This window comes from Mustela lutreola, chromosome 4 (genome assembly GCF_030435805.1).
Source record: "Mustela lutreola isolate mMusLut2 chromosome 4, mMusLut2.pri, whole genome shotgun sequence".
Classification (NCBI taxonomy): domain Eukaryota; kingdom Metazoa; phylum Chordata; class Mammalia; order Carnivora; family Mustelidae; genus Mustela; species Mustela lutreola.
In genome coordinates, this window is record NC_081293.1 from 125856429 (window position 1) to 125880171 (window position 23743).

General features: G+C 40.8%; 2 protein-coding genes across 2 annotated transcripts in view; both read right to left on the minus strand.

The window, feature by feature from the left end:
- The window catches only part of ELAPOR2 (endosome-lysosome associated apoptosis and autophagy regulator family member 2), a 181918-nt gene that overhangs the window by 83747 nt on the left and 74428 nt on the right, over window positions 1-23743 (minus strand). Inside the window, exon 2 of the mRNA XM_059170988.1 lies at window positions 12714-12834. Within this exon, the coding sequence (XP_059026971.1) occupies window positions 12714-12834 (121 nt within the window). The remainder of the gene's footprint in view (window positions 1-12713; window positions 12835-23743) is intronic.
- Window positions 7750-9848, minus strand: LOC131829323 (syntenin-1-like). Its single transcript, XM_059170991.1, has one exon. The coding sequence runs from the start codon at window positions 9759-9761 to the stop codon at window positions 8868-8870; it is 894 nt and encodes a 297-aa protein (XP_059026974.1). The 5' UTR covers window positions 9762-9848; the 3' UTR covers window positions 7750-8867.

The following is a 23743-nucleotide window of genomic DNA, read 5'->3' on the forward strand; positions in this document are numbered from 1 at the left end:
TGATGACCAGCTTTCCCTTTTCTAGTATCTTCCATCTTAGCCACATTCACTTTCTACTTCAGCACTGCTTGTTTGGCCTCTGATTTTTAGCTGGCTTATAAAAGTTTCTACAATCTTAGGTACAACATTCTTTTCATTCAGATTTTTTTAGAGTATAACATAGGACATTTTCAACAAAAGCAGGATGATAGTTGTTGTAAGTTGTTGTTGACGCTTAATGTTGTACATGTCACTTGACTAGATTTCAGTTGAACAACTAATCATTTCTAAAATAAATACGATTTTTCTTCAACAATCTCAAAATTCTAGAATATCCGAATTGAAGTTAAGCAGACCCCAAAGTTCTGCCGGAAGAACACAAAAACCTGATTTGCATAAGGTCACACACCATGTAACAGTGGGTTTAGTCCGGGATTTCACAATATTTGCCCTAAGCACCCAGAGAAAGAGTGATATTAAAAATCCATCCTCTAAAAGTCTAAATTGTAACCAAGAGGTCATGCGCTAAACTCAGTGTTCTTGTTCTCAACTTTATGCCTCTGTTCTGACCTCAATTTCTGCTACTGCGAATCTGTAAAGGTTGAAATATGCAGGTGTGAAGAATCAGATATGGGAAAAAAAAGCATTTATATTCATCTGTCACCAACTAGCAAAAGGCTGGCGCAATTTACTTAACCCTCTGTGCCTTCATTCGTTCACATTCCAATGAGAATACCACTTCACTTCCTCCCTCACAGGATGGCTGTGGCCCCATGAGACACTGGAAACTACTCTGACAGTGAAAAGTGACATGAAAATTCAAAGCATCATTATTATCAGGCAACCACCCAGTACAATGGACTAAATAATAGCTACTGAATGAATCATTTCTATGCTGATTATCATCTATGATTTATGCCTAACAATGAAGAACATCTATTTAATCCTCTCACCACAAGGGTCTTTTAAATTTGCTTTTTCTTCCTCCAAAGACCCCATGCTTTGAAAGATAATAACTATCAATTACATTTATTCACAATTAATCCATTTTTCTATTTAATTTAAGATTGCTCATTACTGGAATTTGTTTTCTAAAAAGTAAACAGCAATAACAAGTAGTAATAAAAGAGTTTTCAATTATTTTTAAAAAATTTTTTTAAGTAGGATCCATGCTGGGCCCAAACTCATGATCCTGAGATCATGACCTGAGCCAAAATCAAGAGTTCAATGCTTAGGGGTGCCTGGGTGGCTCAGTGGGTTAAGCCGCTGCCTTCGGCTCAGGTCATGATCTCAGGGTCCTGGGATCGAGCCCTGCATCGGGCTCTCTGCTCAGCAGGGAACCTGCTTCCTCCTCTCTCTCTGCCTGCCTCTCTGCCTGCTTGTCATCTCTCTCTGTCAAATCAATAAATAAAATCTTTAAAAAAAAAAAAAAAAGAAGAAGAGTTCAATGCTTAAACAACTGAGCAGCCCAGGCGCCCCAAGAATTTTCAATTTTTAATGAGATGCTGATTAATTAGGAAATGGATACAATGTCATTTCAGGTTAAGTATCTAGGAATCACTCCATGTTACAGGAAGTCATCCAACAAGTACTTCTTGAGTACCTAGTATTTGGTTGGCAATTGCTAGACACCAAGGGTATTTTGGAAACAATCCCTATTCAGATGGAGTTTCTATTCTAATCTAGTCTAGACTTATCTTCCTCAAAATAGATTCAAAATTTATATTCACTAAGCTAAATTCACTGTAAAATCTATCTTATCTGTTAACCTAAGTTAATAGCTAAGTAAAAAATAATTATATTCATTTATGGGAAATGAATAATTAAATCAATTCCAGAAATAAGACAAGCAAATGTGTCTCTTTTTCTTCATTGTTCAGTTTCATTGAAATAAGATCAATAGAATAAGTTTAAAGAGTAAGGTTACAGCTGTAGATACTGTACTTCTTGACTAGACCATAAGGCTACTCCTTTTTTTAAAATTTTATTTATTTATTTGACAGAAATCACAAGTAGGCAGAGAGGCAGGCAGAGAAAGACGAGGAAGCAGGCTCCCCACAGAGCCGAGAGACCGATGTGGGGCTGGATACCAGGGTCCTGGGATCATGACCTGAGCCAAAGTCAGAGGCTTAACCCACGAGCCACCCAGGCGCCAACCACAAGGCTACTCATGCAACCATTTTTATTCACTGCCATTGAGGAAAGAACAAACAGGGACAATAATGCATAGTTCATGAGTCTCAACGATAAATTTTACCTTCATTAATCATTCAACCTATCAATTATCATTATCATATCATTAAAACTTCAACTGGCTGCCAGGTTTATTATTACACTGCTCACTGAAAACAAAAGAAAGTAGAAAATGGCATCTATGAGAAATCAAACATGATACTGAGCCTGGCAAATCTCAGCTCTTGTTTTTCCTCTCTCACTGCGAGTGATGAAGAGAACATGACCTTTGCAAGTTCTTACTTGTGAAATTCTTAAAAAAGGAAAAAAAACTATTTTTATATTTCACTTTACAAAAATGAAAGGGAGACATATGAACAAGTACATTAACACAAACCAGGTCTGACTCATGTTCTCTAATTCCCTGTTCTTTGAAAAGAGTATTTAGTGAATGCACAGCCTCTACATCTCTGAAAATGAATTCTCACCCCTAACATCCTTTCCAGCGAATGGGTCCTCACACAGCCCTGTCAGGTAGGACTATATGACTGTCCCTGTGCTTTTTCAAGGGGACTGATGGGCTAAATTACCCGTTCTCCCCCTCCCCACAAAAAACCCACAAACTCTTCTCCTGAAAAATGATCCATGAAACTGGAGAGATAACAACCCCAATTAAATTAGTTTCCAACTTTTGAGGAGAGCGCCAACTAAGACAGTTTTCTTCTTTTAAGAAAAAAAAAATGGATTTCATTGTGGCTTCCTGACCTAAGTGTTTGATGGAGGAGAAGACAATTTCAGTCCACTGGGTACAAGATGACATAAGTTTTACAGAAAAAAAATATATAATTGAGACCGTCAGGGGAAGGAAAGAGTTCAGAGTACTTGATGAGGTCACCAAAGGGGGCAGAACAATGCATTTGCGAAATCCGTTTTCTCAACTTCCAATTATGTCCTAACACTTTGATTCTTATCATCCTGAACTTTTCCTCTTTCTTAGAAGGTGTCGGTAACCCACTACTTCCTAATAGGCTTGCTGCCCTTGATTCTGCAGTTTTGAGGGCTGAGTTCTCTCATCTCCTAATAAAACATGTTTTTCAGAGAACCTTCCTCAACCATAGCTCCCACCAAACACCACAACTAATAAGCCTGATTTTTGAGCTGTTCTTTTCATAATCCTCTTCACTCAGACCTTTCACCTGTCACTGGTGTGTTGCTAAACCCATTAACCACAACACCCTCCCCACCTGAAACTTGGGGCATCAACATCTCACACAAAGCCTACTGGGGACAAAATGTTCCTGTCCTTTTTCCATACAGAATGAATTTTCACAAATCTGATCAGATCTCGATATTTCACCTACAGAATAAAACAGCAAAGTCAGTCTCCAATTTAGGACACCCCAGGTATCTAATCCACACACATTCCATGGTTCTGGAGCTTTCTGAAGAGCCTTAAGTTACAGTTTTATCTTTTGGGATGAATGGAAAGAACTCTATTCTAAATTAAGAATTTCTTTAGTTGAAGAAAGTATCAATTTTTTCCTAAGACACATCGAATAATGAAAGTGTACTGTATGTATGTATTAAGCACCAAGACTCTAGGCACAGGGGGAAGAAAATGCCAACTTCTCATTGTATATGAGGCTATAAATGAAAATGTGCTCTAAATTCTGAATGTTATTCTTTTACCTGTCAGAGATATATATACAATTAAGAATGAAATCTACAGCCAGATCATTAATCCTTTAAAAGGACCCAGAAAGCAATATATCTGAGGATTTTTAAACGCTATTTTTAAAAAATCACTTGGTTATCCAGATCTTAACTTACATCACATTTCATCAAGAGATAAATGTTAAGGGAACACGGATGCCACAAGAAGAAGGATGAACACTTGTTCTGTAGATGCTATAGCATATTCTGAAGAGTCAGGACACCACAGAAGTTACGAACATGAACCCAGGAGCTGGACTGCCTGGGTTCAAATCCCCAATCTGCAGAGTACCTACTTCCCAAGGTTTTGGTGATGCCTAATTAATTTGAGTCAATACATATAAGTCAGCTGTAATTGTACCTGGCATGTAGCAAATAATGATGGGCTATTACTGCTTCACATTATTATTATTACTATTAAGTTATATTATAATTATGATTCCTGGCACTAAAGGTGTTATGTATCACCTCATTTAACTCCTTCAGACACCCATGAATAGCTGTCTCCAGATCAAAGTCCTTGGTATGACACACAGGAAGGAGCCTGTGAGATTTGCCAGAAACTGTGTCCCCTCTCATCATCTCCCCTACAGCCAGCCACTGGCTCTCACAAGGCACCCGGGGAGACCCAGTGCTGCCCCCAATCTGCACCTCTGCCCATGCTTCCAGCGCCTCAAAGGCTACTTCACAGCCCCGAAGTCTAGAACGTCTTTCAGAGTTTGCTTCAGAGATCCTCAGAGAATTAACATATATGGCCCATTAAATATGGCATTTATTGACTCAGTCCTCAGTAAGGATTTTTGACATGAACAATTTTTCAGTAACAATTCTTAGTAATAATTCTTTCTCAGTAACAATTTTTCATACAAACCTGCCAAGGCTTAGATAATTTTCCAAGGTTACTCAGCTGGTAACAGATGACTCTGATCTTCAAACGTACATCTGCTTCACCATGAGCCCTTTTCCTGTGAGCAGAAGTCATCCATCTCTCCTTGGGAAGATCACCTCTGGTATTTCTATCTTTCATTTACTCTGCCCCTATACTATAAGTAGCTTATTTACTTATCTGCTCTCTTATTAGATTGAAAGGTTATGGAAGACAGCAATCTTTTTAAGTTTATTTTTGGATCCCAATTGTCAATATAGAATATAGGAAATGATAAATGTTTGTTCAGTGAATGAATTAAAGCTCAATAAATAGCTGTGAACTAAATATTTTGCCCAAGACATACAAGCTGGTTGCAGAGCTCGGATTTAATCTCAGGCATAAAGCACAGCTGACCATCATCACCCATGGGAGGTCTTTAACTAGACACCAGTATGGTAAGACTGCAAATGAACCTTGCAAAGCAAAGAAATTACATGAAATTAGTTAGACCTGGTATAAGTAATGCCATATAAAATTTTTCTAAATTAGGGGCGCCTGGGTAGCTCAGTCAGTTAAGCCTCCAACTCTTGGTTTCAGCTCAGGTCATGATCTCAGATCATGAAATTGACCCTATGTCAGGTTCTGTGCTCAGTGCATGGAGTTTCCTTGTCTCTCTTCCTCTGTGCCTCCCCCACCCACTCTCTCTCTCTCTCTCCAATAAATAAATAAAATCTTTTTAAAAAATTACTAAATTAGTCACGCATGTGTGTTTACACCTGTGTGTTCCAGAAATTTTATCTGCAGAAATTAGCCTGGGGGGGGGGGGTCCAACTACACATTAGATAAAAGAGGCCTGTAATCAACTAAACTTGGCAAACTGTGAGTAAAACAGGATGCCCTTAACACACAGGAAATGTTCTATAAGTGTATATTAGGTTTCTCAGAGACTTTAAAATGAAAATGTTCACTGCATCTCTCTGTGAGGGGATTCTCCACTTCCCAAACTTTCTCATATTTCACCACAGAAAACTCTGAAACACTTTTTTCCATGAAGTATTTCCACGACGTATTCCTTGGGGTCAGTGTTCCATGGAACAGACTCACGGCATGCTATGAGACCAGCACTTAGCACCAAGTACTCAGGGCGCCCATGTGCAGTTGCTCCTGTCCCAGTAACAACTTTTCACAAACAGAAACAGACTAGGAATTGAATCCTGGGGAAACGCCTATACCAGCAAGAGCTATGACGCCCAGGACTGGATTTCTCTTCCTCCCACTTATAAAGCTAAAACCAACTCTCTCTCCCTGAGAACTCTTCCTCTTCCTTCACTTCTCAACTGAAATAAAAATCTATCGACCCAAACCGTCATAAGTTACTCTGCTTCTGGATATGTAACAATATAGATGTGAGAGAAATCAAGAAACAGGGAAAAAAATAACCTTACATTCAAGTTTTTTCCTACTCTGTACCTTAGCACTTTTTGATCCAAGAAAACCAAATATTAGGACTTTATATAAATACGAAAGTAGAAGAAAAAAAATGCCCACAAGACTGTAACTAATTTGATGACAACCTATCAAAAGGAATCACAACTATCTGAAAGATAGTTAGAAAAATGTGTTACGATTGTACTCAAAGTTACACAATGACTACCATTTGAGGGAGTAAGTGATAGACGATAACTCCCAAGAGGAAGAGATATCTCGTTGTGTTCATTTCCCCACTCAGGTAGAGGAATTCTCACCCTACTCTCATTGGCCAGGCTTTTCTCTTTCCTCCTTTTGAAAAAAAATTTTATTTATTTATTTATTTATTTATTTATTTATGACAGAGAGAGAGAGAAAGCAGGGGGAGGGGAAGGGGGAGAAGGACAAGCAGACCCCATGCACTGAGCTCAGAACCCAATGTGGGGCCTGATCCCATGACCCTGAGATCGTGACCTGAGCTGAACTCATCAGTGAGATGCTTAAGAGACTGAGCCACCCAGATACACCCTGGCTCTTATTTCTAAGGTCTGATTTGATTCTAAACAAAATGGCCTTTTCTCCAGGGAGATAGCGATAGAGAAAAAGGAGGACAGAGGGACAAGCGGGGAAGGAAGGACGAGAGGAGGGATAAGAGAGAAGGTATCTCCACCTACGGAAGCATTCCCAAAAGACTTGTTTTTGATGATCTAAGGAGGTCAAGCAGACCCCAGAGGGTCAAGGGAAGATTTTAGGGAAATGACCCAACAGTGGAGAAGAGATAAATTAGGGATAGGGGTTCTATCCTCTTGTTCTGGGGAAAGAAAAGAACTGTTGTCGTTCAGAATGGCATGCTATCTGCAAGCAGTCTCTCAGTGATGCCGAGACTCACATGATGGTGACACCCACAAACACAAGACACCTGGCACTAGGGCTTTGAAGAAGGAGCAACGTTCTCTGGAGCTAAGCCTGGAATTCCCAGACAGAGGGCTGAATATGAGGCATCTCAATGGCCTGCCCTTAGAGCAGTACTACCCAAGAGACTAAGGAGCTTTCCACAGCAGAGGGGACAGGAGGACTATGGGGACCAATGTCAGTTAATTACCAGAGGCCTCTCCATCCCATTTCCTGAGCCTTATAAGCTTCCTGCTCACAACCCACCCAGGGTTCTAACACAACATGAACTCCACTAACTTCACTAGAGAAGCCTTGCAGCCAGATTTTATATGATTTTTTAAAATTAACGATTATAGGGGCACCTGGGTTCCTCAGTGGGTTAAGCCTCTGCCTTCGGCTCAGGTCATGGTCACAGGGTCCTGGAATCGAGCCCCGCATCAGGCTCTCTGCTCAGCAGGGAGCCTGCTCCACCCACCCCCTTTGCCTGCCTCTCTGTCTACTTGTGATCTCCATCAAATAAATAAATAAAATCTTAAAAAAAAATAAAATAAAGTTAATGATTATATAATATACCTTCCTCATCAATTTTCTGAAAAATTTATAGTTGCTACATTCTTATAAGCCTTTTCCTAAGGAAAGGCCTGAAGTGCTTCCTCTTTTTTTTTCCACTTTATTTATACATATTTAATTAAGATGAAATAGGCATAAACCATAAAGAAAAAAAATCAGGATAAAGTGTCACTTCCATTTTGTAGGGAGGGGTCAGGAAATGGAAAAGATTACCTGGGAAGCATCCTAAGACCACCCCAAAGTAGTGAGGTTACTGAATATTAAAGTCAAAATTAAGTATTATTCCACTTAATCTGAATAATTTGAATAAAGGGAGTCAAAACTTTATCCTATTTGGTATAAGAATTTTTACATTTAATATATAGTGAATCATTTCTCAGAAAGTAATACCGGTAAGTTTTAGAAGAAAGAAATTTCCATTACACAACTGACTAGAAAATCTCAAATGCAACTAAGCAGCTATGCTATAGCTCAGTATGTACCATTACATTGTTCTGGGCTAGTGTACATTTCAGTTTAACACAGAACTGCATTTTGGGTTTTAGAAAGGCAGCAATAGTTATATTTTGGCTTTTATTCTAGATGCTTAACACAGTTAAGGCGACAGTTGAAGCATATTAAGTAAAGGTAGTTCTAATTAAATGATGATCCACACAATCTCTAGCAACCTACATACACTGTATAATGCTTACATGGAATGAAACCAGTGTACTTAATTGGTATTTTACACGCACACACACTCACACAGAACTAAAAAAACATCAAAAGCAGTCATTCTACATGTACTATGGTTACACATTAAAAATGCAATTATACCATAGAACTAAAGTAATATGAACAGCACTACTTGATATGTAAGATAAAGGTGACTGGTTCTAACACAGAGCTAAGCCTGTATCAGTCATTCTAATCATAATGGCTTGTAAAAGCATCGGGTTTCCAGTAGAGAAACTACTCTATGAAAATCAGTTAAAATCTGTCCAAAGTTTCACATCAGTAAAACCAGGATAAGGCTACAATGATCTTGAAGTGTGAACAAGATATCCAATCAGAACAGTAAGATTCCCAGCCATAATGTAAGATAGAAAGGTCTTCATGCAGCATATGCTCTCTGGCTCCTAGAAAGCTTCATGTGCATAATATAAAGTTAAGTTGCCCAAGAAGTAAACTGGAGTTCAGTGAAGTTTCCATTGTGCCATGACTTTTAAACCTCAGGAATGGTATGGTCCATCAGGCTTTTCATAATGCTTGGTGCCATCCGTTTAATATGTTCAAAGATAAAAGCAGGCATGATTGTAATAGTAACTACAGTCTCAGATGTTGACAGTATGTCTGCAATTTGAGAATCCTTCAGCCCAATGACATTCTGCCCATTGACTTCACAGATGTTATGTTCTGTGAGAAGACCATTTCTGGCTGCAGAATTATCTTTCACTATGGATGTTATCTTTCCATTTTTAAAGATAAAGCCAACATGTCCAGTACTATCCTTATGCATGGTAACTGTCCGTTCAAAGGGCCTGTCACGAACAGTCATAGTAATCTTCTCTCCAAAAGCCTGTTTGAGTACCTTGTGTGCTTTATCAGAGCTCCAGCCTGCACAGTTTTCCTCATTGATCTGGAGTACTTGGTCCCCAAATCTCAGACCAACCAATGAGGCTGGAGAATTTGCCTGGACCAGCTGAACAAATATGCCATTATCTATTGATTTAAGCCTGAGCCCAATTTTTCCATCTTGATCCTTACACAAAATGACTTCATGAATCCCTTGCTTAATTTCTGCTCTAAGAATTCCAACATCATTACCAGTTACAGGAGCCACCATATAGTTCATACTAGAAGGTCTTGCCACCAACTGCCCCTGAACTGGTGCTCCAGGGATCACGGCCATATTTGCACGGATTTCTTCTTCATTTAAACTCAGGCCCATGTACTGGGAGAGCTCCGGATACAATTTAGGATAGAGATTTCCATCTTGAGAGATGGGAGCAGAAGCTTCAGACAAAATTGCTGGGTTGCCAGGGTTTGCAGAAAAGGCAGTTTGAGCCTGAATAACTTTGTCTACCTTCAGGTCTTCAAGAGATGGGTACAGAGACATTTTTGCAGGATTTTTCTAGGCCACAAGGACCTGCTCACCGCCGTTGCCGCCCCGCCGCCTCCAGTAACTCTGTACTGCTTCCTTTTGATAAGAAAGAAAAAAATCTCCCCAATTACATTCTGAAAAATCTACAGCAATTTCAACTAAGGCCAAACTCTGGGTCCGACTTCATTTAGAGACATTGAGATATGCGGAAATTAAGTCCTACGCAATCCTCGCCCTAGATATTCCTCACTCGTTTGAAGCTGCCATACACAAAGCTGTCTTTGTGACCCAACTGCTGGGTCATATTGTTATAGCATAACTACTGAGTCTAGCACCTAGGGGCATCACTTGCCATCCAAGTTCCTGGCACCATTCAGGCATGGTTTGCAAGAAGCATGCCATTCCTGAACCAGGATGTCCTTACCCTCCTTTGTCCTTAAAGCACAAGAGTGTCTACAGTCTTCTCTTGAATACGTCCACCAACAGTGCTTTACGTCTCCTACGTGGGGCCGTCCAAGGCCTGCCATCCAGAAGTGGCAGTCTAAATCAGTGAGTAAGAGGCAGGCACTGGAATCAAGCATGTCTGGATTTGAATCCCAGATCTGCCATATCTTGGCTCTATGACCTGAGGTAAGGTACTTCTGATATCTATCTGAGAGGGCTGTTGTAAGGATACAATGGGACTAAGCACAGTGTTTAGTATACAGTCCGTGCATGAGAAATGACAGCTGTCATTAGCAATAGAAAATCTGAACCACTGAGCAAATACTCAGTTATTACCATAACTGCCTTCTGCAACACTTCAACGGCTAGGAACTTGGTAAACACCATGTTTAATGCTATGAACTAACTAAGTTTCTAAATTACTTAGATATAGGATGCGTTTTGTGCATTATGGAATAATTTATATTTGTTTGCCTTTACCATACAAAAAGAAGTCACATTTTAGAGGCCAGACCAACAGTTTCTAGAGAAGACATAATCAGATTACACAGAAATCACTGAAAATTCAGATATCAGACAAAACACCAACATAAAAAATGTCCCTAGCCATCACATAAGTATTGTCATTTGTAAAGTCAGTATCATTTTCAAAGTAAGTAGTATCATTTGTAAAGTAATAACTTAGAGTCTTGAAGACTAGTCCATTTTTTAGAAAAGCTCTAGCTGGAGTATCAGATTTATAACATTATCTGTGGAAGACTGTAGTAAATAACGTACAAAATATATATATATATATATATATATATATATATATATATGTCCCTGGTCATCCTCGAATAGAAATAATTCTTATTTAAGCATCAATTCTATGATAAATATTTGAACTTTTGGCCAATAAATGTAATCAGTGGTATGCTAATAAATGTTTAACAACTAGCTCTCAGTGGAAGAGGCATGTGATTTGTAGTGTTTGCCAATTTCCATGGTGTCATATACTCCACCCAGGCCCATTTCCAACTAATAATCAGCTTTCAAAAGCCAATGTTGGCCAGCACAATCCCTGCATAAAGAGTAGGGTTTATGATGGTTAGGTAGTCCACTCCCGCCCTCAGGGTTGTTTACAAGGGAACCAAGGTACTACCCCACAAGTAAAAAGTAAATAGAGATTTAAAAAATACACGGATTTTCTAGGAAAGTAACTGAAGCATTTTACAACACACTAACTCCATAGATATTTTTAAGACTGTTTCCATTTCCTGCACAAATCCTCCCTTACTGAGAGCTGACGTACTTTCTGCACAGGTGGCTGGGAACACCCCAGGTCGTATCATCTTATTCCTATCCAACCCCACTATCCTCTTGAGTCTTGCTGGACTGGCTTCAATCTGGACTGGCTTCACCTAGCTTAACCTGGCTTCAAGGATCCCAGGTTCTCTCTCTACTCATTTAGTATCATTTACTAAAGATAATGGTTTTCTCCACTAATTTTCCGCATGAGACAACTTCTGTCTTCCTGTCTCCCTTTTATCAGTAAATCCACCACTTATACTAATACTTCTCTCGCTGGTAAGTGAGACACATCCTATGATTGGGAAGAAATTAACTACCATTTAATAATTTGCTTATCTATCTGCTCTTTTATTTGGAAACCGTTAAAAGTAAGATTTTAGGAAGACCATTTGAGAAATAGCAGGAAACGCAAAACCTCTTTTTGTCTTACTTTCAGTTTTGAACTCCAGTCTGCCCCAAGACTAATTCACTACAGGAACCTGTAACTTACCAAATGAAAGGATTTTAAAAAGTGGAGTTCATAAATGAAGACAAATGTAATAACCTATTTCTCTGTTCACTCACAATGTTGGTCTCCCAACCTGTTTATCGCTCAGACAAGCTCCTGGATGCAATACTCATCAATTCTACCATCTCTCTGGAGGGTACACTAAAAAGATAAATTGCACAATCTCTTAGGCTTAAAAAAAGAAACCCATTGCTAAATGGTGGAGTTCTGTGCATAGGTGTAGGTGACGACAGCACAACAATGCGAAAGCACTTCATGCTGCTGAACTCTACCCTTAAAAAGGGCTGAGATGGTACATTTTATGTTATATATATTTTCCCAAAGTTTTTGAAAACTTTCTTAAAATGTAAAGAAAAAAAATCCATTAAAGAGAGATTCTGCCACTCCGCCCTCCAGAGTTTCACCTGAGACAGTAAACCCAATTTTCAGTGGATTTTTTAAATAAATAAACAAACATAGCATCCTCTAATTCCGCCTGTGTCTCATTCAGACTTCGGGCATCAGGGTGCCGAGGGTTAAGAAGAAGCTCTTGCTCTGCTAGACACCAATGCTCTATGTTCCTTTTCCCCAAAGTCGTTTATATATATATATTTTTTATTTTTATAAACATATATTTTTATCCCCAGGGGTACAGGTCTGTGAATCAAAGTCGTTTATATTCATTTTCATTCACTGCTTGGGCTGAAGGGATGCAGTCTAGCGAGGGAAGGAGCGTCAACACGTACTGCATTCTTTGCCCCTCACGGGGTCAGGCAGGCCCGAGCAGTCGGCTGCGGAGTTCGGGATGGCCACTCTCCACCTGGAGCCGCTGCTGTCACACTCCGTGTATTCAAAGTGGTAGTCGTTCTGCAAACAACCACAGAAACAAGCTGTTATTCGAGCCGGTTTTCACGGGACAACTGTGCTTTTCCATCAGCCCCAGCCTGTGTGCAAGCCCAAACTGTCCTCTGCTTGGCTCTCCTTCTTACCCTCTTCCATTCATACTAAGCAGGGCTTCATGCTTTGTTTTGTTTTCCCAACAACTATCAGGCCAGACAGTGAGTTGGCACTGAGGATAGGATGAGGGGATGGTCAACGCGCCCAGGCTGTGACCAGTGACCTTTGGTCTCACCTCTCCGAAAAGGCTACACTTCCCTCTTCCTCTTGCAGACATTTTAAACTCCAAATAATTGATAGATAGGATTCTAAGTGCAAAATAATCCTCGGAAACTGAATGCCATCACTGTCCCCAGTTTTTCAAAGAAAGAACTATTCTCACTGACCTAATTCTCACTCTGTTTAAAAGTTACAGCAGGTATAATAATTAATCACCCAAATGCTAGTAAAGGACGAGCACTTTTTTAAGCACCTTTCCCAAGCTCCAGACACATCCACCACAGCAGGCTGCCATCAATCACTGACTATAAAAGAGACATTTATTACAGATGCTAAATTAAGACCAACCCACTTATCTCTAGCCTCTGGATGCTTTGAAATTTTCACAGTGACCTCCCCTGATCTGAGCACATTACATGTGTGAGATGCTTGGACCGAGGGTGAACAAGGACACACCACCACTGGAGCATTTTAAGAATGAAAGAAATTCTAAATCTTCCTCCAAATATTTTCAATCCAGTATCTTATTTATTCAGTTTAATATCCTAGAATGCTGCCGTCTGGATTCATCCACTCTATTTTACCTCCCTTACTGGATCAGTGACCAAAGGGAACAGAAATATCAAGTCATAGCAACATCAGGAAATCAGGCACCTAAGGTGAGAAGCTATGTATTTGTGCGTGTGTGTGTGCACGTGTGCACGTGAGTCTTTGCACATGCATACACATGGAAACATTAGCAGTTAGGAAATGAGCTCTGAAATCAGAAAGGTCTGCATTTGAATTCACACCCCCCATTACACCAAATACAATTTATGTGATACTGGGCAAGCCACTTAACCTCTCAAAGCATCAATTTTCATTAGGAAAATGAAAATAATAATATTTCTGGGGCAACTGGGTGGGTGACTCAGTTGTTAAGCGCCTGCCTTCAGCTCAGGTCATGATCCCAGGGTCCTGGGATCGAGCTCCATGTGTGGCTCCCTGTTCTGCAGAAGCCTGCTTCTCCCTCTTCCACTCCCCCTGCTTGTGTTCCCTCTGTCACTGTCTCTCTCTCTGTGTCAAATAAATAAGTAAAATTTAAAAAAAAAGATTATTTTCTTCCTTGTATGGTTGTTGTGGAAAGTAAATAATAATACATGTAAAATGTTAGACACGTTAAGCTACACTGCGTTAGCACTTGACAAATGGTTAAATTATTATCCTTAAGGATGACACAGAGAAAGGAGTTAATGGTGATGTGGTAAGGCACAAATCATTTGAGTCTCTGTTTCTTCTGCTTCAATTTCTGCATGTACTTAAGATAAAATGAGAAGGGGTCTTAAGTTAGAGAAGGTGGAATTACCAGGCTAGAAGCAAAGGTGTTATGCTGCATTTAGGCACTCCCCCAGAAATAAAATTTAGTAGACCCTCCAGGCAATCATCTATGAATATTATTCTTTCCATTCAAATTTTTAACCAAGTTTGACAACAGGGAATCTGAGATTAAGTTGACAGGATTTCACATATGTCTTACTGTCCATCCAGGGCAAATCTACATACCTAAAATAAATAAATAAATAAAATAAAAGCAGTCAAATAGGAAAGATTTTCTAGAGGGATAGATGTAAGGAGGGAGAAAGGAAAGTAATAAAAGTTCACTACATTTAACTACACACAAAGGTTAAGCACAAAAGTCGTCCCAAAGTAAAAGGTAAACAACAGAACAAACTGGTGAAGAAACAAAAATACAGCAAAGATAAGTAACTTAACAAACACTGGGTTTCTAAAAACCAGCCCAGAAGAGAACAAATAACTACTTGAAATATGATCAAAGAACAGAAGCGATTCATTAAAGATTAATAAACTTAAAAAAGTTGGGGCACCTGGGTGGCTCAGTGGGTTAAATCCTCTGCCTTCAGCTCTGGTCATGATCCCAGGGTCCTGGGATCGAGCCCAGCATCTGGCTCTCTGCTCAGCAGGGAGCCTGCTTCCCCCTCTCTCTCTGTCTGCCTCTCTGCCTACTTGTGATCTCTGTCAAATAAATAAATAAAATATTTAAAAAAAAAAATCTTAAAAAAGTTAAACCTCACCAAAGATATACAAACTATTTTCATCAGGTAGACATACCATTTTAAAATGATGTTTAAAAGCTGTCTGAGGTTACAGGGCAGTAAAAGGAACACTCGTGGGCCTCTAATGAGAGAGTTAAGTGGTATAACCTTTCTGGAGAGAAAGAGATCTGTAAGTATCAAAAGCTTTAAAGTATTCAAAAAAAATTTGAACCCAAAATCTCTCTGATACAATCGAATTCCAAGGGGAACAATATTTAATATGGTCATGATTTCTGTGCAAAATTGCTCATCCTAGCTTTGATATAGCTAGAAGGAATATGATTAATAGGTCAACGTGATATTTACCTGGTATTTTTCCCATACACCTATTTCATTAACTACTTCTTAACAACTATACGGTTCAGGAAGGACCATGAATAACATTACCATTGTTCCACAGAACCTCCGATCGGTTAAGTGATTTAGCCAGGGACAGCCAGCTAGCATGCAGCATAGCTGAGAGCCCAAGTCAAGCCTTGTGTTTTTTCTTAACCAGTGTTCTCAGTTTATGTAATACCATTCTGCTTCAAAGAGGTTACTGTTTTAAAATAGAGGGAGTAGTAGAAGTTTCTAATATAAAAGCCAGATGGTTACACAGTCTACCAGTCATCTTAAGGATGGCTCATATTCAAACAGAATACAAGAGTACACAGAGAAGCAGAGAACCTACAATTCCCCCCATGTCTGTGTTAGTTTTCCACAGCTGCTGCAACAAGTCACCACACGGCCACTTACGACAGCCCCCATATACCCGTCCGCAGTTCTGGAGGCAAGAAGTCCAACATCAGAATCACTGGGCCAAAATCAAAGCTGTCAGCCTCCCTCCAGAGGCTCTACGGGAGAACCCGCCCCTTGCCTCTTCCCATTTCTGGTGGCCGCCTGGCATTCATTGGCTTATGGGCGCATCACTCCAGTCTCCGCCCCTGTGGTCACACTACCTTCTCTTCTGTCTGATCTCCCTCTGCTTCATGCTTATAAGTACACTTGTGATTACATTTAGGATCCTCTCAAATAATAAAGATTAATTTTCCCATCTTCACTTTTTCACATCTTCAAAGTACTTTTCTCCATAAAAGACAATTCATGGATTCTAGAGATGAGGATACGTGTATCTCTTTTTGGGTAGGGGAGAGGCATTACTCAGCCTCCTGCAGTCCACCCTCTAGCGCCAAAGATGCATGTCTCTCTCACATGCCAAATACCTTTACCATATCCCAACATCAGCTCAAGGCTCAGCCCATTACAGCATCAACTCCAAGTTCAAAACCTCATCTGTATCTCATCCGCTCAAAAATCCCAAATGTGCTCCTCTACATCAGGTACATGGAGTCCCTCTGGCTATGATCCATGCTGGGGCAAAATTCCTCTCTATCGGGGGCCTGTGTCACCTGCTTCCAAAATACAAGGGTTTTGGACCTTAACCACAGTTACAGATATTCCCCTTCCAAAAGGGATAAACTAGAAGGGAGGAAGGCCAGGAATAAGTCAACATCCCTAAGTAATTTCAAAATCCATTAGGGGAGACTGCATTGGGTTTCAAGGCCAAGAAATAATTCCCTGTAGTTTACAGCTCCAATGTGGGGGCGGAGTCATTCTTGGGCTTGGTTTTTTTGTTTTCAGAAAAGTAGAACATGTTTGCAGCTGAGCAGTTTTAGTAGGCTGTTTCTTGCCTGTAAATTTTGGGATTCCAACAGCCTTCCTCCATTTCATCCACCTCTGTCCCTTTCAGATCAGGTCGGCAGTATTTCTGCTCATGTTCTCAAAAACCTTGTGGTCTCCTGTGCATGTCACAGGATTTATGCCACGAGATGGAGGAACCACCACAGATCTTACCTGAACAGTCCCATCCCTATCGCTGGCTTCTGCTGAGGTGGTTAAAGAGACCCATGAGTCAGGCACCTAGTTTCTGTAGCATTAGCAAAAGGATTTCCTTTCCAGTGAGTGTGTCTCACTCTTTGGCTTCTTTCTCTCCAATGGTGTGTGGGTCTCCTAACTTTACCATTTTTTGCAATCTGGACAAGATGAGAAATTCCCAAATCATCAAGTCTGGTTTCCTTTTTGTTTAAGAAATTTTCCCTTCAATATAGCTGTTTCCTCTCACGTTTTACTATAAGCAGCAAGAAGAATCCAGGACCTCCCTTCAATACATAAATCTGCTCTGGAAATAACCAAGTCCATCCCTTGTAAGTGTTGCCTTCCACACATCCATAGAACAAAATTCCGCTACCTTTACTGCTGACTACATAACAGGCACTGTCTTTCCTAGGCCTACGCCTCACCTTCTTCTCAGTCCTAACCGGTAGCACCTTTACTATTTCTACCAACATTATGCTTACGACAGCTTCCTTTTTCTACGAGACAATCTCGGCTTTTTCCACTGTGCTTCTCACTGAGTCCTCGCTCGCAGAGTCTGATATCCCTGTCTTGGCCAACAGTCTGTTCTACGCAATCCAGGCTTTCCCTATCATGTGCCTTCAAACTCTTCCAATTTCTGTTCCTTCCCCAATTCTAAAGCCATCTGCACATTTTTTTTTTATTTTAATTTTTTATTTTTTATAAACATATATTTTTATCCCCAGGGGTACAGGTCTGTGAATCACCAGGTTTACACACTTTACAGCACTCACCAAAGCAGTACAGGTCTGTGAATCACCAGGTTTACACACTTCACAGCACTCACCAAAGCACATACCCTCCCCAATGTCCATAATCCCACCCCCATCTGCACATTTTTAGGAATATGTTCCAGCAGCTCCCCACTAGCCATTACCAAACTCTATATTGGTTTCCCTACAGCTTCTGGAATGCGTGACCACAAAGTCAGCAGCTTGACAGAGAGATGCCTTCTCACAATTCTATCTTCAAGTATCACTGATCAGCCAGGCCAGGCTCTCTCTGGAGATTCCAGGGAAGAATCCATTTCTTGCCTTTTCCAGCAACCAGAAGCCACCAGCACTGGCTGGCTTGTGACCACATCATTGCAGTCTCTGCCTCTGTGGACACATGGCCTCCTTTCTCCTCCCACTGTGACTGCATTTAGGGCCCATCCAGATAATCTCCCATCTCAAGATTCTTTTTTTTTTTTTTTTTAACATTTTATTTATTTATTTGACAGAGAGAGATCACAAGTAGACAGAGAGGCAGGCAGAAAGAGAGGGGGAAGCAGGCTCCCCGCTGAGCAGAGAGCCCGATTCAGGGCTCAATCCCAGGACCCTTGAGACCATGACCTGAGTCATCCAGGTGCCAGCATCTCAAGATTCTTTTTCACCTCTAAAGGTAACATTCACAGGTTCCAAGGATTAGGACTTGGGCGGGGGACCATTCTTCAGCCTATCACAATCCCCCATTATAGAAAAGCCTCGACCAGCCACGCACTTACATAAGGACACTCTTGCTTCTCTTCTTCCCGGTTATTTGTATTAGGAAGTCTTTCCTATTTTCATATCCCACTGAGAAGTTCCCGGCCCTCAGATGTAAAATGCAGGTAATTTGTTATCATCCTTGCAAAGTAAGGATGCTGAGAAGTCTGACATGAATTTCAGATGAAGACCCCAGAATAAATAGGAAGCTCAGAAAGCGCTCTTCGACCACTGGACCATTGCCTCTGTGTCATTCAATTTGCCAGCTCGGGGACAAGAACAGCAATAAGAACAGGTCAAAGGCATCTTGTGTTCTCTAGCTGTAATGGTAGATGTCATGGGCCAATTAGTTTTCCTGAAATTCTTTATCCTCCCTGCCTCTTCCAGATTACTGACCTCTAAAGGGCCACCACTACTCCCATGCTACAAAATTCTTAGGACTGCAGCAGGAAGCTTTAACTGTGTTTATTTATAATTTAAAAATACTGAATCCAGACCTGTTTCATGGAGAGGGCAGCTCTCAGGGTCGGGAATTTAGATTGTAGCCCAAGCTAGATGGGTTTTAAATTATTTAATAGGCTATTTCATCTGAGCTGGTAACAAAGCACTTTTTAAAAATCTGTTTCTGAAAGCGACCTTAGATCCATAGCAAAGATGTAAGAAATACTGTGATATAGTAAAATCACTCAAGATACAATATCTGCTCCTCAAATATTCTGAGTGGCATTCAAGGTACTGATCTACAGCCAACTCCCAAAACTCTAGCCACAGACTTCCCTAACCATTAATCACTTATTGATCCCTTGGAAAGAAGAATTTCCCAGGTGTTAAAGAGCAATTACAAAGGTAAAATTTGGGGGCACCTGGGCGGCTCAGTGGGTTAAAGCCTCTGCCTTCAGCTCAGGTCATGATCCCAGGGTCCTGGGATCAAGCCCCACATCAGGTTCTCTGCTCTGCAGGGAGCCTGCTTCTCTCTCTCACTGTCTGCCTGCCTCTCTGCCTACTTGTGATCTCTATCTGTCAAATAAATAAATAAAATCTTAAAAAAAAAAAAAAAGGTAAAATTTGGGGCACCTAGGTGGCTCAGTGGTTAAAGCCTCTGCCTTTGGCTCAGGTCATGATCTCAGGGTCCTAGGATGGAACCCCACGTCAGGCTCTCTGCTCAGCAGGGAGCCTGCTTCCCCCCACCCACCTGCCTCTCTTGTGATCTTTGTCTGTCAAATAAATAAATAAAATCTTTTTTTTAAATAGGTAACATTTTTTTCTTATAAAATATGGAATTAATACCCACCAAAAACTTTATTTATCATTAATCAGCAAATCAGTCAGTAACATGTTATAACCATTCAAAGGAAAATTCAAAGAACACACAGAAGCGGGCAATCTGGAAAGTGAAATGAACTAAGAGATGCTGAGGGATAAATATATGGAGGGTACTTGGTTAATTGCATTCAGAGGATAAAACACACTTTCATTTCCACAGACAGGAGCTGTTTGTATGACTATCGGTTTCCTATAACTCAACAGTGCTGTAAAAAGTTCAAAGACAAAGGTATAGGCTGCCGCAGGAACTGATCTTTCCACAAAGTGCACATGCAGGACACCTGGTCATCTTTTCTGCCTATGTCAACACACTTCACAAGTGTTCCTGGCAAATTGTGGGGGTAGAATTCCTGACAATTTTCCCTCCATTTCAGGCTCCAGGTAGTTTATCATCAAACAGATTGACAGAAGTCAGCGCATGCTCAAGGAACAACGCAACACCAGCTCACAACCCATCCTCCTCCGATCATGAACTGGACGAAGCAGCTGGTCTTACTCCACTCAAAAGATGGCGGCTATTTAAACAGGTCTCCCAATCCCAGAATGCTGGGGCATAGAGACACTGCCTTAAATAACAAAGCGATGTGATCCTTTGAAAATTTTACAGTGTAAATATGTGGGAACCAGGAAACAACCCAAAAAAGACACAGAACATGGAATTATTCCTGATCACCAGACACTTAAGAAAAGATTATCCCCCTAGAAATCATGGTACATCCCCCCAACACACACACACACATGATATCTTCCCATAGAAGCCCTGGCCTTTGGGCTTCCATGTTCAGCTCTGCATCACCCAATTTTAGAAGTCAGTTTAGCAAGAGTCCCCCCACTCCTCTTACCCCGATGGCTCCTCTTAGTAATTTTCCATCCACTGACCCCCCCCACCCTGCTCCATGCCTACAAACCCCCACTGATCCATGCTATATTCAGAATTGAGCCCAGTTCTATATTAAGGTCTCTGTACTCCTATTTCAACAGTTTCTGAATAAAATCTGTTTTTACTACTTGAACTGCTGACCATTTCTGCTTTTTCTTTGACACCCCCAAACACAAAAATCATTTATGGTACAAAAGCTTCATTCATTCACAGAAAACCTGGGGTACCGTCTCCCAATTATGATGACAATTGTTACAATCTAACTACACGGAGGCTAGATAATGCTTCAAATAACTCTCACATATAAGTATAATATGCATACATACATATATATCTTGACAAACACATGTTTTTATAAAACATTAACATATGTAATGATTTGTGTCTGTATCAACAGATATCATTTTTATACATGAACATTAACATTTCATTCTTAACTATGTGATAATTATTAATAAGTACCACGACCTAAGTGCTATGGGGAAGATTGAAAATAATTAAAACACATAGTCCTTGTCCTCAATAAGCTTCTGATTTTGTTGTAGTGGACAGAACATACACATACACACATATCCTGTCATTCTATAAAAGAGCATATACATGCAGGGCTCTGAAGTGGAACAGAACATCACAGGTCAGTGTTCAAGTAAAAACTCCATCTGGTGAAAATTACCAGATCCCTTAACTCCCCCAAAAAGTACAATGTTGTAGCACTTCTCAATGAACTCATCACGGCCAATTTTTCCCTAAGCCTTCCAACAGATACCTATTTCCTGGCACTCAAATGGCTTGCCTATTAGGGGCTGTGTTTTCTGGAAAAATAAGGTAGAATGTGCATGATGTGACCTCATTATATACTGATCACAGGGTCAGACCAAATATCTGTGAGCTGAAACTACCGGAAAAGGCTTTGAGGAGAAATCCCAGAAAGATAACAGGGTTTGTAAGTCTTCAAGGGCCCCTGATCCTTTCTAATAAATTAGCCAGTATGACAGGGTGTGACAAACAGCGAGATGAGGCCCAAAGGTAATACACTGGAAGGTATGCAGTGAAATATAGCAGCCTAAGGACAGACAGACGCCTGATGGACTGAACTAATAAAAGAACAAACGAAGTTGCCTGACCTTCTGGACTCTGAGGGTTGTTCATGGCAATGACCCACCCATGAGAAATTCAGCTCCCACGTGCTCCCCACCTAGCCTCAATAGTCAATTAAGAGGTGACCACAGTTAATTATCAAGACCCACTAGATGAGCACAAACTGTAGTACAGAACCAAAAATAAAGATTTTTTAAAATATTTTATCTATTTATTTGACAGAGAGGGAGGGACAGTGAGAGAGGGAACACAAGCAGGGGCAGTAGGAGAGGGAGAAGCAGGCTTCCCCCTCAGCAGGGAGCTCGACATGGCACGGGGCTCGATCCCACGCCCCAGAGATCATGACCTGAGCTGAAGGCAGACGCTTAATGACTGAACCACCCAGGTGCCCCCAGAATAAAAAATACAGAGGCAGTAAGAGGCCTCGGGCCTCAAAGAAGAGAGGGTACTGATACCTAAGAGAACACACACAGAGGAATGGAACCAAAGGAAGCACATGAGATCCATTTCCTTCAGACAGGGATCCTCTCTGCATGTTTTTATGTAAAGCATTGAGAAGAGCAGAGCCCTGTGTTGGATGAGAGAGTCTGCACCTCATCTGGGACAATAGCTCCGGACCTGAAGTGCTCAGCAAAGAGCTTGATGCCGTATTTGAGAAATCAAGACAGCGAGAAGGAAAGTGAGCATGAGACGGTAGTCCCCAGCACAAATACTTCAACGCCGCTCTCCGCGAGGGCGCATCCTCGCCCGACTTCTGTGGGAAGGTCGAAAGGGTGAAAATACTTCATGCAGACACACATCCACCTTATAATAAAAACTTCCTTCGCCAACATTATCGAGTACGTGTGCACAGTAGCAGTGTGCAGTAATATTTATATTCAGATTTTTCTCTTATAAAAGGAACACAAAGTTACCATGGGAACCTCAGGCTAAGTAAAGTAATAGGTATCTAATCTATTTATGACACATCCTCGTCTCTGCATTTGCAGACACTACTGCTTTTTAGAAATTATTTTAAAAGAGCTCATGTTTTAAATCTGAGTTCAATGTCTGTTTTGGTCAAGAAGGAATTTCATGTATTCACTGTGTAAACCAATATAGATGGGTTGGTTTCCGCCCATGTGCCAACTGTAGACATGTGGATGCTGGGGATACTGCAATGAACCAAGCAGCCAAATCCCTGCACTCATGGGGCTTACATTTTTGTATCAATGAAAGTGCCCAGGGCTTCTGGGAAAAATCCAGCTTAGACCATTTTTCTTCTATGGTGTCTCTGTGCAAGCTTGTAAAGGGATAGGCAATAAACCAGCAACAACAGACCTAGGCCCCAATCTCACCTCTGCCACTGTGAAACTGTGAGAGGGAAATGGAATGGACCCCATGAGAGAAAAAGTTGTTTTTCTTTCTTTGTGCCTTTTTTGTTTCCTATCCTCGCTAGGATCTGCACCACCACCCCACTCTGCACAGGCCTTGTAATGCAAATAGCATATGTTCTCCTTTTAAGGGACAGGACTTAATGATTTTTCTAGAATAGATAACATCTAAGGACCAGGTAAGAATGACCTAATGAAGCTATCACATACTTATTCCAGACTGTTGGCACTAGATAGCTCCACACCAAGGCCCTGGTTCATGGAATAACATTTGGCTCTTGTCTTTGTTCTAACTGGTTCCTGGATGCCCAAGAGGACAGGTGCACCAGACCACAGTCCTCAAAAAAGAAACCTCCAGACCTCAAACAAAAAAAAACTCAAGCTCTTTTCCTTTCTGGGTCTCCCAGACTCTCTGTCTGTATCTGGTCTCTCTCTTCCATAAATCTGCTTCACCTCCTGTGGCCTGTCTGACTTCCATCCTTCATGAAGTCAAAGACTCCCTTGGCTGGTCCAGCAGAACACCCTGTAGGTCCT